Here is a 14,670-nt window from a genome sequence, read left to right as displayed (position 1 = left end):
TCTCAGCCACCAAGCTTGAATTTTGCTTAGTTTAGTCCAAAAATTCAAGAAAAAACTCTCTTACCAAGATGTACCAGGATTTTTTTGCTGTGATGAGATGTTAATCTTGTCTGGCCTGTCTAGCAGGCCTGAAACCTCCCACTTAGACAATCGCACCAAAACTTCAAAATGGATCGGGCATAGACCACTATATACAGACAGGACACAGTTCGCGGACAAATAAATGCTGTAACTGGCAGTAAGTTTAAAAAACTTGTTTTACAAGGATTGCAACTGTGTGGACTAAGCAAGCCAAATGCAAAAAGACTAGCAAAGTATGCTCCATTGCTGCTCCATTTCTGCAATAATAGCTAGTGTATCCATCTGGAGATGACGATGCCATGTTTACCCATAATCACAAGTTCAGAAAAGATGAAAAACATCACAACGCATACTGTGTTTGATCAGACGTGTCTAAATCTGTAACGTACTTCTATCAATGTTTGGATCTGTAAATTCTTCCCCTGTCTGATCCAAATAAAGGCATTAAAATGTTTATGTGTGTGTGTGTGTCTGTGTGTGTGAGATTGCTGTTGTTGCATATTGATATTGTCCTGTCCTGTCTCAGAACCAGAAGCCGGCGTCGGAGGAGATCCTGCAGATTGCGGAGCAGCTGAACATGGAGAAGGAGGTGGTGCGCGTCTGGTTCTGCAACCGGAGACAGAAGGAGAAACGCGTCAGCCCCTCCAGTGCCACGTCCCCTCTGCCCGGCCACGCCCCCAACGCCACCACACACAAACTCCCCTGCTACAGCCCACTCATGGTACAACACACACATACACACACACACACACACACATACATACATATATATACACACACACACTAGGGCTGGGCGATATACCGAAATACCGAATATACTCGATATATGCAGTTTGCTGTAGGCCTATGTGAGATACATTAGTGTCATCGCAAATATCGAGTATTTCATCATTTTCTTAAGCAGCAACACTTATCCCTATCTCTCTTAACCTCTCTTAACCATCTATTGAGATGAAGGTGACGTAGACGTAGTGTAGACGAGAAGAAGTGAACTTTCAGTTCAAAAGCGGCGGTAGCATTTCTATCTATGGGTAGCATAGGCTGGTGTTGTTCAACAATGAGCTAGGCTAATAGATGGAGGCCGTTCTGATTTGGTTACATGAAACGAAAAACGAAACGAAATACAAGAGTTCTTCAAATTAAAATTACAATGATATCCGTGCGTTAGGCTGAAGGACTAGCCTACTGTCTATGTCTATGTGCACGTGTTACGTCCCTAGCTGTTTGTGTTCCTGCTGTCTCTCTATTTTTCAGACACTCCAGCAGGGGGCTTAATTGCTGGACCAGGGCCCACTTCCCCGAAAGCATCTTAAGCCTAAGAGCGTCGTAAAGTCCCTCTTACGAACGTCTTAAGATTTGCCAACTGTTTCCCGAAACCATCGTAGCTTAAGAGCGTCGTGAAAACACTCGTAGATCTACGAGTGCTCCAGAGTACTCGTTACTGGCTAAGAGCGTCTTAACAGTACTTCTCACTGAGGTCACCAACAGGACATACAGAGGAATTACAACTTAGAATACATAATCCAAGTTACGTTCCCATTCTTTATTGTGTTTACCTGTGATGAATCAGATTTTAGCGTGCAAAATAGCCTACATTTAATGGTCATAATAATGTGATGAAAAGCGGACAAAAATGCAATCAAGTTATGAAACGAGACGTTGTCAGAATAGTTTGACATTATCTTTGCTAAGTGAATATTTTATTAGGCCTATGAGGTAAAAAGCAGAGAAAGCAACATGTGGTTTAGTCTGTAGCCTACTGCATCAAAATCTAAGCCTACACATTTCCTCTCTTTCTTAGTCGACTTCTTTCTTATCTTCAAACGTGTTCTTAAGTGACACCGCGAAAAATTATTGCATGGTGCAACAATCTAATCTTTAAATAATAACAATTATTTATGTCTCTGTGTGGTATAGCCTATACTTGGGATGCTTACATGCAGATGTCAAAGTGTTTCTATTTTCGTATTGATGTGAATTAATGTGTAGATCCGAAGTTTAAATGGTAGGCCTATAGCTGTGACGTGCAGTCACCTGACATCACCGTCAAATCAGAGGATATTTCAGAACTATTAACGTGGACAGCTCCCCTTAAGAGCATCTTAAGAGCAGTGCACGCTCGTTCACGCTACGAGCATGTTCGGGAAACAGTCGGAAAAACCAAACGAACGATCGTAAGATGAATCGTAGAAACCCCTCTTAAGAGCGTGTCTCCGTCGTTATCGGGGAAGTGGGCCCAGCCCTATAAAAGGAGCTGGTTGACGTCACTCCAGGGGGGGCCGGCTCGTTTTTTGGTTCCTCGCAGAACGCCACCGCTGCCACGCCACGCTTTGTTCTCCGCTTTCGCCCACACTACGTCCAGGTCTCCAGTCCCTCTCAGAGTGAGAGTCTGGGAGAGAGGCCTGGAAATTGGGTGGCTTCGTTTTTGGCCTTCTGGCCTTCACTTGCTATTTGTTTAGAACATTGCTTTTTGTATTCATTTTTGTCCTAGTTTAATTATAATAAATTATTGATTATTTTAACATTTATCCACCGTTGTCTGCAGTATTTTGCCCTTGCTTTATTTAGCTTTGTTATAGTTCCCTGACCCTAGCAGGGGGCATAACAAAATGAGGGCTCGTCCGATTTTTGAACCCGATTTTTGACAAACTTTTGGGGGGCTCAGCCACTTTTGAATAGGCCTTTTTTTCGTATTTTTGAATGTGCATCCGTCCGCTTTTTTCCGTGATTGGAATTCTGTTTTGTAGGCGCTCTGTAACTAAGAAACGCTGGTAAGTTAGCTTTTTGATTGTTTCTTTGATTTGGTAGTGGGTTTTGGAAAGCAAATCCGGGGAGAGACTCCTTGTGAGTTTTCAATTGGTAAGCTTTCGAAGATATTTGAGGCTTAGTTTATTTTCTGGGGTAGGTAAGTAGGGTCCAGGGTTTCGCCCAGTCAGGGTTAAGGTTACAGCGCTGTGTTTTTCAGTCTTCTTTTTGTATTTTTGGATGGTTGCACTGTTTTTTTCGCTTGGCCTATAGTTTTTTTTTGACTGAGCATCGGTAAATTGGCAGATTTATTGCATAGCGTCTTATACTGACTGTATTTTTTTGTAAGCGTCTTTGTCGGGCTAGACAAAGGACGTTGTTTTCGTGGCGTGCTGTGCTTGATTCGTCAAACCCATCTTTTCGCGTCTTGTTAATCTGGCTATCACAGAGGTTGATTAGGCTATTCATTAAAAAAAAAAAATCCTTTGATTTTGTTTGCACTGTGTCTACGTTAAAATGTCTGTGGTAGAGCAGTTTATTCAGAGTCCTTCAGAGGTCTTGTTGCAGAATTGTACTAAAGACCAGTTAGTTGAGATTGCAGACCGGTATTCTATTAACCTTACATCGGAACACAAAAAACTTAAGGAAACACTTTTGAAGGCAGTAGTTGACGGCCTGATAGCCAAGAAGATTTTTCCTGCTCGAGAGGAAAATCCTACCTCACCGCTTGCTTCGGATTCGTCAGCCATTACAGCTGGTTCCAAGCAAGAACTTAAGCTGCGGGCATAGCCGTGGGAAGTGGGGGTGCTGGGGGTGCGGCAGCACCCCCTGCAGGAAAGCACGCGTATTTATATGTCATACCACTCACGATCAGAAAAAAAGAAGCTCTCCGTCCCCCTGTCTATTATTCTATTATGCACTAAAAAATTTTACATTAGACCTGGGAGATCTAAACAAAAACTAAAATTAACAAAAAAAAACCTGAGGGAGATATCCTATGACGCTAGCTTTATGGTACGACAATATGCCATATTAAGTAGCTGAATATTAGGGACCGTTCATTATTATGACCGCCGCTAGCGAAGCTAGCGAAGCGGTCATATAGGGATTGTCAAAGTTTTTTTTTTTTTTTTTTTTTTTTTTTTCCCGTCATCTACTTCCTGAATTTTTGGTCAACGATACCCGGGACACCGAACCACCGGGGCACATGAAATTTGGTGGGTATGTAGCCCCACTAGACTTTTACGGAAAAATTTCGTTTCGTCCCCGGGGTCCACTCCCCCCCCGTGCTGGGCCCCCCGAACCGCAAAAAAAGCAGTTTTTCCTAAATAACTACCTGAACCGTGGCACCGAGGATGAAGAATCTTTTATGGTATGTTGGTCTCAAGGGCCCACATCAATCTGGCCCATAATCACTCATTTGTGATTTGCACCCCCCCGGTAAAAAATGAAAATGCAATATTATTCTGCTTTAATCGTCCCTATCTTCAGTTAAGATGTTCAGAACTGCACCAAATTTTATGTGTATGATTGACCTGGCATTCTCTGGGGGTATGCCAAGTTTCGTAGAATTTCATCCATGGGGGGGTCTTTAAAAAAATAGATTATGTGTACATTTAGTGACTGTACACTCATTGGCCTGTAGATGGCGGTGCACACATATACACATGCACACACACACAGGCACCCACATACTATCGGTATTAGAACGGCTGATACATAATTACAAATTCAGTAGGATTAAAAGAAAGCCAAAATAAATATTCATCATCATCATCATCATGGCTGCATTTCCAGTATTGGCGATAAGTAGTCGTTTGTCCACTAGATGGCGCATCGTTGCAGTGAGACGTAATTTTGTTGGAAGTTAAACGTGGGTTGGAATACAATGGCCGCTTCCTACAAGGACTATAGTTTACCGCAGAGAACGTCTAATAAGGATAGGATGATGTTCACATGAAATGTAATTCCCATTTCTTCTTGAAGCCGAAATAAATCTGAGGATGTTTATCGGACATGCTTGGTTTTTACTGCAGGTACGTTAATCTTATAATATCAATAAGGACCTAGGCAATGTCACCGTTAGCGTTGGTTGAGTGATGGAGGCCAATTTGATTGATTGCATTTGTAGAAAACTATAAATGCGGTTATACCAAGCAAATTGATAACAGCACTGTAATTGTATCTTTCGACTGTCATTTGTTGCACGTGCTACAAAAATCATTCTGTGCAATGGAAGATTTACCAACGTTACACCGATCTGATACAGTTTTGCCTACATGCGTGAGACTGAGACGCCTGTTTATTTTGTTTGAAGTGCGTGCAGGGTCTGAGAGGGGAATCGATGTGCTTTGATTCCAGCTTGGTAGTTGTAGTCTGTGAAATTAAAAAGCACGTGTGTGTGAAGTATCCAAACAATGACACCTTCATTTCATTATGGCTGCTTTAGCAACACACCATAAGCTACTGTTTAGGCTAGTGGGTCCCATTTAGAGGTGGCTACTTCATTCGCGCTTTCCTTGACTCATGGAGCTGCGTGAATTTTATTACAACTTTTCGCCACGATATGGCAATTTAAGTCCGCTTGATACTGTAAGGCTTAAGCCATTGGTTTCCAAAGGAGATTTTATTTGTGTCGCCAGCATAGCTTATTGACAATTTATGTTGTAAATAGGCCTACCTTATAAGCCTACCTGTAGCTTAAGGAAGCTAACAGCTTTCTATTAGGATCTAGTTTGTTAGTTACAGTTTTGTCATAACTCCCTGATGCATTTTTGCATTTAGAATAGCCAGAGCGTGAACAATATCGGGTGCCTATGGACTAGGCTCGCTTGGTGAACCCAGCCTGATCTGCCCGCTATTTATTTTTTGATTTCTTAAAAGATTGAGCTTGGTCTGGTGAAAGCCAGACTAGCCATGGACCTCAGTTACACAATGCAAGGGAACATGAATCAGCCTATATTTGCACGAACAATAACGGACAACAGCTCTTCAACTTTGGCCCGTTAAAATGTGTATGGACAGTCTAGCGACGCATTTCATCAAGGCCCATTTGGACATGTCAGTTATTTGCACCACTAGTAAAACAGCATTTCGTTTCAGACTACTGTTACTTAATTTGTGCATTAACAATAACGTTTCAGACTACTGTTACTTAATTTGTGCATTGACAATAAAGTATTACATGAACTAAAGATGACTAAAATCTTAGGTAGAAGAAGAAACATTCACAAAAAAATCCATCCATCCAAAAATGACCTTTGTTTTTGATAGCTGTTGAAAACGGCTGAGATGTTTTTGTAAATAAATAAATAAATAAACAAATAAATAAATAAATAACATTATGCTGATACCTTTTGCTTTTCCCAAATACAATGTAGCCTACAGGTGTAAGTGACCTTTCATCAATCCAGTTGCAATGGATGAACTGTGATGAACTGCCCTACTTGTGATTGTTTAGAGATTTTAAAGGTTTTATAACAATGCTACATCTTCTTTGGCTATTCTACAATCTATTCACCTTTTCAGCACCAGTAGGCTACTTTCTGTGCAGCCGCACACACACACTCAGGCATGCCAAACAAGCATACACAAAAGTTTCAAGAGTGGGGGATGGAGTAAAATATGGAGACAAATTGAAGTGTGCTTTATTTTCGCGGAACGGATGTACAGGACTGAGCGGCGGTCATATTTTGTACCGCTATGCGGTACATCTAGTTTATAAACGGGATCACCGGAGGGAAGTGCTTCGATCAAAAGTTGCATGACCCTCCCTGCCTGCTATATAATTTTCAACGACCCTCCAGCAGCATTTTCAAAAATGACATGACCCTCCCAGGCCAATTGTTGATGTCTTCCACCGAGGCTCTTACGCGCTATGAAAACACATCATCACATGCTACCGCCTTAAAACCAACCTCTGCTTTCTGATCTTACACATCACACTTCACCAAGATGGTGGCCATTTCAGTAGATTTACTCACTAACATTGTTGTGGAAACACAATGGAAACTAAATGCACACTTCCTGCAACTGCATTAGCCTACTTGAAAAGTTACTCCTCTAGTAATTATTCACATGAAATAAAACAATAAAGCATTGAGACCATTCAACAAAGCACACTGGGTAATAACAAATTCAACACATGAACGTGTTGCTATGGACTCGTCTCATTATCCAAAACTCAATTTCTCAGGCAAGCATCAATTTGGGAGCTTGCTACACTCCTTCCTTCTCAAATGACTTGAAAAGGCCGTTTGCACAATTTCACAAATAATCACAGGGACCGAAAAATACCTAACATGCCAACTTTTTCCGGGTTTATCATTTTAACCCCGCTGTCCTGCCGTTTTAATATATTTTTCCGTAGAATATCCCATATTAGTGTAATACTCTCATAACATTAGTCCTGCATTCTGGCCTGTCTCTGTGTTGTCCTGTTGTTACCCCTTGCCCTTCCAGAGAAACAGATGTATTCAACTCATCGTTTTGCTTGCTTGAATGCGAACTCAGAGTTATGTTAACCTAGGCCTATTTAAGTTAACGACGTGGTTGTCGTGAGAGCACAAATTATTAGCGCTTGCAGTGTTCGGCCGTAGGCTATGCCTACGTGCGCACCTGCCAGGCTACTCAGCTAGACAAAGAATTCCCCCTGTATATTCACTCCAAGTTGGCCTACCATAACTTACCAACTACACTGTAGACCATAAACTGGCTATTTATATGACCAAATGTATTTGTTCAACTTTATGAAGCAGAATTACGCACTGCTACTTGGAACGTAGGCTAACACATGTTTGTTGGCAGGAGAGAGAATGACAGCGAATAACAAATTGCACTGTTGCTGGTTACCAATAAATACTATATATTTTTTCGCAAACAACAAAAACAGAAAGGATGGAGACAGCAAAGCTAGAGATGGGCAGGAACAAGGTCAATTGGTAGAAATGCTTGTCAAAACGTTAGGAGCTGGATGTGTGGATGAATGAAGCACAAGTATGCTTTATGCTATGTTAAGCATGCACACTGTTTAAAGTTAGGCTACACGGTAAACTACAAGTAAACCAAAGTTAAATTTAGCTTTTTTAGGGCTGGATAAAGTTGACCAATTGGATATAGGCTGTTAGGCGTGAATAAAGTAGGCTACTTTGTTGCTCCAATCCTTCCAACGTTAATGGGGACGAATGTTGACATTTTCCGTATTTTGCATGAGAAACCCGGGAAATCACCCTTATTTGCATTGTTCAATGTTGACAGAGCTATGGAACGAAAGAGAACGTTATATGGCGACAGAAATCAACAATCAAACAAGCCACTTTGATTTTTTGCTGTTTTCATTATACAAAAGATGGGTGACCCTCCCTTCTAGACAAAAAAAGTTAGGTGACATCCCCTCAACAAAGAATAAAAAGACATGACCCTCCCCTATTTTCCTCCGGTGACCCCGTTTATAAATAACGAACGGTCCCTTACCGTGAGTTTCCCAAGGAGCTGAACACGGGCCGCCTCAATCTTCAGCTTAAAATGATGCATAGTGTTATCGGGGAGTCTCGGTGCACCACTGTGAAAGGTGGCATGGATATTGACTAAGCTCCATCCACAAACAAGAGCTCTCTTCAGCGAGGTAGATGAACTTATTCATCTGTGTCTTTGCGTGCCTGTTTCAGTGGCCTCCTCAGAGCGTTCTTTCTCTTCTTTTTGAAAGTGTAGGTTAAAGGCTACACTGTACGTTTATGATGTCAGCATTTTGTTGTAGGCTATATTTGTGATATGTGGATCATTTTAATGTAGGCTAGCCTATGAATATTGCGTTGTGTAGGCCTATGTTATGCATATGTTTTGAGTCAATGTGTTCTGTCTAATATGCTGTGCGATAGGGTCTTTAGCCTGTTTTGACACCCATGTCAGAAGCGTCAATAATTATTACGTTTTATTAATGTTGGTGTTCAACAGTTTTATATTTCACGTGTTCACCGTCGATTTCGGTGCAAGGCTACAGAAACTTTGTTACCTTACTAGTGTAGCGTCAGATAGCAGACGGTTACTTTGTTTGCGTTAGTATCAATCTGTGGTTTGCGACATTTTGTCGCATTTTTTCTGTAGTGTAGCCATAATGTTCTTGACAGTGATGTATGCCTGTGCTGTGTGTCATGCAATGCCAGTATGCTGTTGTCCATTAACAGAGAAAGGCGTTTAAATAAAATACAATAACTTTATTCCCTCCACCAGTGCGTTCCGCCTATCCATCGCATAGCTTGCGGCCTTCTACTTCTGTTCGTGTCTCTTCGGCTCCTTCGAGTTCTTATGTCGGTGTCTCTTATTCAGCTGCTGGTACTTCGGGTGGCGATTCTGATGCGCCTCCGCTTGATGTTATAACGCGAGATTCTGCTACTAATGCTCCGTCTGTACCATTGCCTAACATCGGTGGTGATCCTCTTGCTCCTGTTTCGCCTGTTCGAACACCAGCCCAACCTTTTGATGTTAGCCGTAACATTCGCATGGTACCACCATTTAATGAACGTGAAGTTGAGGTGTATTTCACGCATTTTGAACGAGTTGCGGTAACCTTACAGTGGCCAGGTGAAGTCTGGACTTTGCTTTTGCAGACTGTGCTTAGTGGCAAAGCACAAGCTGTATATTCGGCCCTTAGTCTTCAGCAAAGTTCTGACTATAATGCAGTAAAAACGGCAATTTTACATGCATACGAGTTGGTACCCGAAGCCTACAGACAAAAGTTTAGGACTCTTAAAAAAACTGATGAACTTACGTTTGTAGAGCTTGCTAGAGAGAAGGGGAGAATATTTGATCGGTGGTGTAATGCGATCAATGCAGACACGAAAGAAGATCTTAGAGAAATGATTTTGTTAGAAGAGTTTAAGAATTGTATTCCAGACGCAGTAGCAATGTATTTAAATGACCAAAAAGTGACAACACTGGAGCATGCTGCTGTCTGTTCTGATGAATTTGTGTTAACGCACAAAAAATATTTTCTCTTTTCTTCTCCTCCTCCTCGTCGTCGATATTCAGCTCAGCCTTCCAGTCCGAGGCAAAGCTGGCGAAATTCAGAGTTCAGTAGGCCAAGGCCTAAGTCACCTCCGGAAAGTGAGTCTCGTGAATGCTACTACTGCCATGAGGTTGGTCACCTCATTGCGGTATGCCCGGTCCTGGAAAGGAAAAATTCTTCTCCAAAGCGGAAGAATGCGAAAAGTGCTGGCCTTGTGCGCACTGTAAATTCAGAACATTCATACTGGGAATTAGAGTCCACTTTTGATCCGTTCGTCTTTGAAGGAATGGTGTCTCTCTCGGGGCGGGAGAGGGACAGTGTTCCGATCAAGATTTTAAGAGATACAGTTTCAGCTCAGAGTTTTATTGTTGCATCTACTTTACCTTTCTCTGAGAAAAGTTACAAGGAAGTTTTAGTACAAGGAATTGAAATATGAATGTTAAAAGTTCCGTTGCATACTGTTCATGTTAAGAGTGGTTTGATTTCTGGGTTTGTTAACGTGGCCGTTTGTTCTTAGCTGCCAATGAACAGTATTCAGTTTCTGGTTGGAAATGACCTCGCACATGATAAAGTTGTTCCTCAGGTAATTTCGAAACCTTCTGAACACACCAAAGCAGACTCCGGTTTATCTGACGTTTGTCCAGGGTCTGTAGTTGCTCGAACTCAAGCATGCAAGTCACGTGTTGACTTGTGTGATTCGTTTATGGCCCTTGAGGATCCCATTGTGTTTTCTTCCAGTTCAGCGCGTCGGCCGCTGTCCACGGCCGATGGTGCTGAAATTCGTAAACCATCCCGGTCGCTGTCCACGCACAGTGGTGCTGAAATTTCAAACTCTGCTCTACCTTTGCCTGTTGACAGAGATTTGATAATCCGTGTGAGTCCAGTGCCTGTTGCCCCTGTAGTTTCCTCCTCCTAGGATGGACTGAGTTTTTGTGATGTGCCTGTTTTATGTCTCCGCCTTCCGAATTCAGGGAGTTTGGAAGATTTGCCTTGTTGTCTGTCATTTGCCAGGTTCGTGTGCAAAGGATGTCCAGAGGTTGCTAGAATCCTGTCTGGGTTTTTTTTTCAGATGATACCTTGTGGACTTATGTCCTTTGTCACGACATCAATGGTCGCTATACCTGGAAACCTGGAGATACGGTACAAGGGGGGTAATACTATTTTAGCAGACATTATCTCGCTCTTATCAGTAAGAGAAATGTGTGTGTTTGAAATTTCTGTGTTTTGTTCGTTTTACATACTGGGTTGTTTGATCAACATCATATGTTGATTTTTAGTGGTGGGGGTGTTACGTCCCTAGCGGTTTGTGTTCCTGCTGTCTCTGTATTTTTCAGACACTCCAGCAGGGGGCTTAATTGCTGGACCAGCCCTATAAAAGGAGCTGGTTGACGTAACTCCAGGGGGGGCCGGCTCGTTTTTTGGTTCCTCGCAGAACGCCACCGCTGCCACGCCACGCTTTGTTCTCCGCTTTCGCCCACACTACGTCCAGGTCTCCAGTCCCTCTCAGAGTGAGAGTCTGGGAGAGAGGCCTGGAAATTGGGTGGCTTCGTTTTTGGCCTTCTGGCCTTCACTTGCTATTTGTTTAGAACATTGCTTTTTGCATTCATTTTTGTCCTAGTTTAATTATAATAAATTATTGATTATTTTCAAATTTATCCACCGTTGTCTGCCGTATTTTGCCCTTGCTTTATTTAGCTTTGTTATAGTTCCCTGACCCTAGCAGGGGGCATAACAGCACGTCCGACTGTTTCGAAACGACAAGCGTCTTTTAAAGAAGACAGGGAAAGAAGAGAGAATGATAAAGCCAAATAACAGGCCATGATGAATGCTCTGCATTCTAGGCTGAAATAAATCAATTGATGTACCCTATTTAGGTGTGTTGAAATGTTTGCATACACACTTTTGCCTATATGAAACTTAGTAGGCTACTGGCAAGAATTCATAACTACTTTCACGCCTGCTTTTACATGCAAATGTAAAATAGAAACCGCCTGTGAATAACCAAGATTTGGTTAATGCGGATATAATTTGCAGGGATTGGACTGGTATGATTTATCCTAGCCTACTGCATCATACTGGCATGATTTAAAACATCACAGGGTTAAAGTGAGAATTCTGAAGTCCTTTTAAGAAAATGTAAAAATATCGACATATACTGTATATCGTATATCGTGAAATAGACTAAAAATATCTCAATATTGTTTCTTAGCCATATCGCCCAGCCCTAACACACACACACACACACACACACACACACACTCCCTTGTTACAGCCCACACATGGTACAACACACATAATCACACACACACACCACCAGCACCACTTGTGTGTGTCCTGACTGAGATTTCTCTTCCTCTGCCACTGTAGATGACCACTCAAGGACTCACCCAACCTCCTACCAGTCTCAGCTCAACAGGTACACCCAGTGTGTGTGAGTGTGTGTGTGGAATGTGGGTCTGAATGTGAGTGTAAATCAGGTTGCTACAGCGGCGCTCGGGGAGCAGTGAGGGGTTAGGTGCCTTCAGCCGTTCCTACTGGTCGGGGATCGAAGAGGCAACCCATCCGGCTACAAGCCCGAATCCCTAACCAGTAGGCCACGACTGCCCCAATATTGGAATACTTGTACATACAAATACTAGATCTGCATGCCCACACCACTGATACACTACAGCACAAGTGGAGAGAGAGAGTGTGTGTGTGTGTAAGTGTAATTGTGTGTGTGTTAGTATTGCAGTACTGTGGTTCTCTGTGGTTCTTCAGATTCAGGGTGTGTGTGCACATGTTCCAGGCTTCTCAAATGCACCCCCCCTTCTCTCCCTCCCTCCCATATCTTACTCATCCCCCCTAATCTCCCTCCCTCCCTCTCTCTCTGCCTCTTGTAACTAACTTATCCCTCTCTCCATCTCTCCCTCTCTCTCTCCCGTAGCTTCCTCATCCCCCTCTCCTTCTCTCTCTCTCTCTCGTAACTAACTTATCCCTCTCTCCCTCTCTCCTGCAGTGACCTCTCTGCCCTCTATTTGCCCTTTGACTCCCAGTGGACCACCACCTCTAAGCCCCGCCCAGTCCCCTGTTGGTCCGCCTCCTCGTAGCACAGCCAGCCCCGCCCCTCTGACCCACAGCACACTGAGTCTCAACACAGGGTGAGCACAAACACACACACACACACACACACACACACACACACACACAAGAGTGTGGTTCAGGCCGCATATTTCTGTCTGAACCTGGCCCGCATTCGAACCCGATCCGAACCCGACAGGCATTTTCATTTTTATGTCCGAACCCGACCCGAGCCCGACGCAGGTGATGCCTCAGTTATTCCCATGCTAGTGATTAAATGTTCACGTTTGTGGATAGCCTGTCTTTAGCCCATTAAACAAATGTCAAAATGGAATTCCTAATTGTATACAGAACCATCAGCTGAGCATGCACGCACACACGCAGGAGGTCACACACAGCACGCATTAACACAAGATGCCCAAGCAAGCATAGCCTATTGAAATAGAATTCTAGAATTCATTGACGAAAAGTCTTGAAAATTTAAGTCTTAAAATGAACTGCAAAAGTAATTTAAACTACTGTCCTTCTGTCACTGATCCATATGCAGCATGTCTTTACTGCAGTAGCCTATGCAACGCAAACACCTCCACCTCCATCTGCACCATGTCTTTACTGCAGTAGCCTATGCAACGCAAACACCTCCACCTCCATCTGCAGCATGTCTTTACTGCAGTAGCCTATGCAACGCAAACACCTCCACCTCCATCTGCACCATGTCTTTACTGCAGTAGCCTATGCAACGCAAACACCTCCACCTCCATCTGCACCATGTCTTTACCGCAGTAGCCTATGCAACGCAAACACCTCCACCTCCATCTGCACCATGTCTTTACCGCAGTAGCCTTTGCAACGCAAACACCTCCACCTCCATCTGCACCATGTCTTTACTGCAGTAGCCTATGCAACGCAAACACCTCCATCTGCAGCATGTCTTTACTGCAGTAGCCTATGCAACGCAAACACCTCCACCTCCATCTGCACCATGTCTTTACTGCAGTAGCCTATGCAACGCAAACACCTCCACCTCCATCTGGACCATGTCTTTACTGCAGTAGCCTATGCAACGCAAACACCTCCACCTCCATCTGCACCATGTCTTTACTGCAGTAGCCTATGAAACGCAAACACCTCCACCTCCATCTGCACCATGTCTTTACTGCAGTAGCCTATGCAACGCAAACACCTCCACCTCCATCTGCACCATGTCTTTACTGCAGTAGCCTATGCAACGCAAACACCTCCACCTCCATCTGGACCATGTCTTTACTGCAGTAGCCTACAGTATGCAACTCAAACACCTCCACCTCGTATGCCTAGACTTCCCTCCATTTGCTTTGGTCTGAAAATCTCGGCTAAAATTTAGGCTAACTTTTTTTTAACGTCACCCAAGATAGCCTTGTCTTGTCGCCTGAAATGCACATGCGTTGTCACGGCTACAAAAACAAATCTTGCACACAGGAAGAAGGCTGTTAGGTCCTTTTGTTAGGTATTTTGTTAGGTATTTTATTCTCAAAAAAACAAACGTTTGCATCATGTGAAGCAGACCTGCTGGTTACCTAACATAATAAGCTATTTTAAATGTAAAAAGTCCAGTGCATATCGCCCCCATGTGTCCGAACCCGAACCGAACCAAAGTATCATTTCTAAATATTTGTCCAAACCCGACCCGGTTCAGGTTCAGGTCGGGTAGCCACACTCTAACACACACACACACACACACAACACAACACACACACACACACACACACACACACACACACACAACACACACACACAGACCC

General features: G+C 43.2%; 1 protein-coding gene across 1 annotated transcript in view; it reads left to right on the top strand.

Moving 5' to 3' along the window:
- The window catches only part of pou2f2b (POU class 2 homeobox 2b), a 49,954-nt gene that overhangs the window by 21,787 nt on the left and 13,497 nt on the right, over positions 1–14,670 (top strand). The window contains exons 11-13 of the mRNA XM_076280613.1: positions 608–802; positions 12,197–12,245; positions 12,828–12,969. Coding sequence (XP_076136728.1) covers positions 608–802; positions 12,197–12,245; positions 12,828–12,969 — 386 coding nt within the window. The remainder of the gene's footprint in view (positions 1–607; positions 803–12,196; positions 12,246–12,827; positions 12,970–14,670) is intronic.

Source organism: Alosa pseudoharengus, unplaced genomic scaffold (genome assembly GCF_046254945.1).
Source record: "Alosa pseudoharengus isolate Yale_2024_CS ecotype anadromous, Long Island Sound unplaced genomic scaffold, YU_APseudo_1.1 YU_APseudo_1.1_scf_12, whole genome shotgun sequence".
NCBI lineage: Eukaryota > Metazoa > Chordata > Actinopteri > Clupeiformes > Clupeidae > Alosa > Alosa pseudoharengus.
This window is presented reverse-complemented; position numbering and strand designations above follow the sequence as displayed.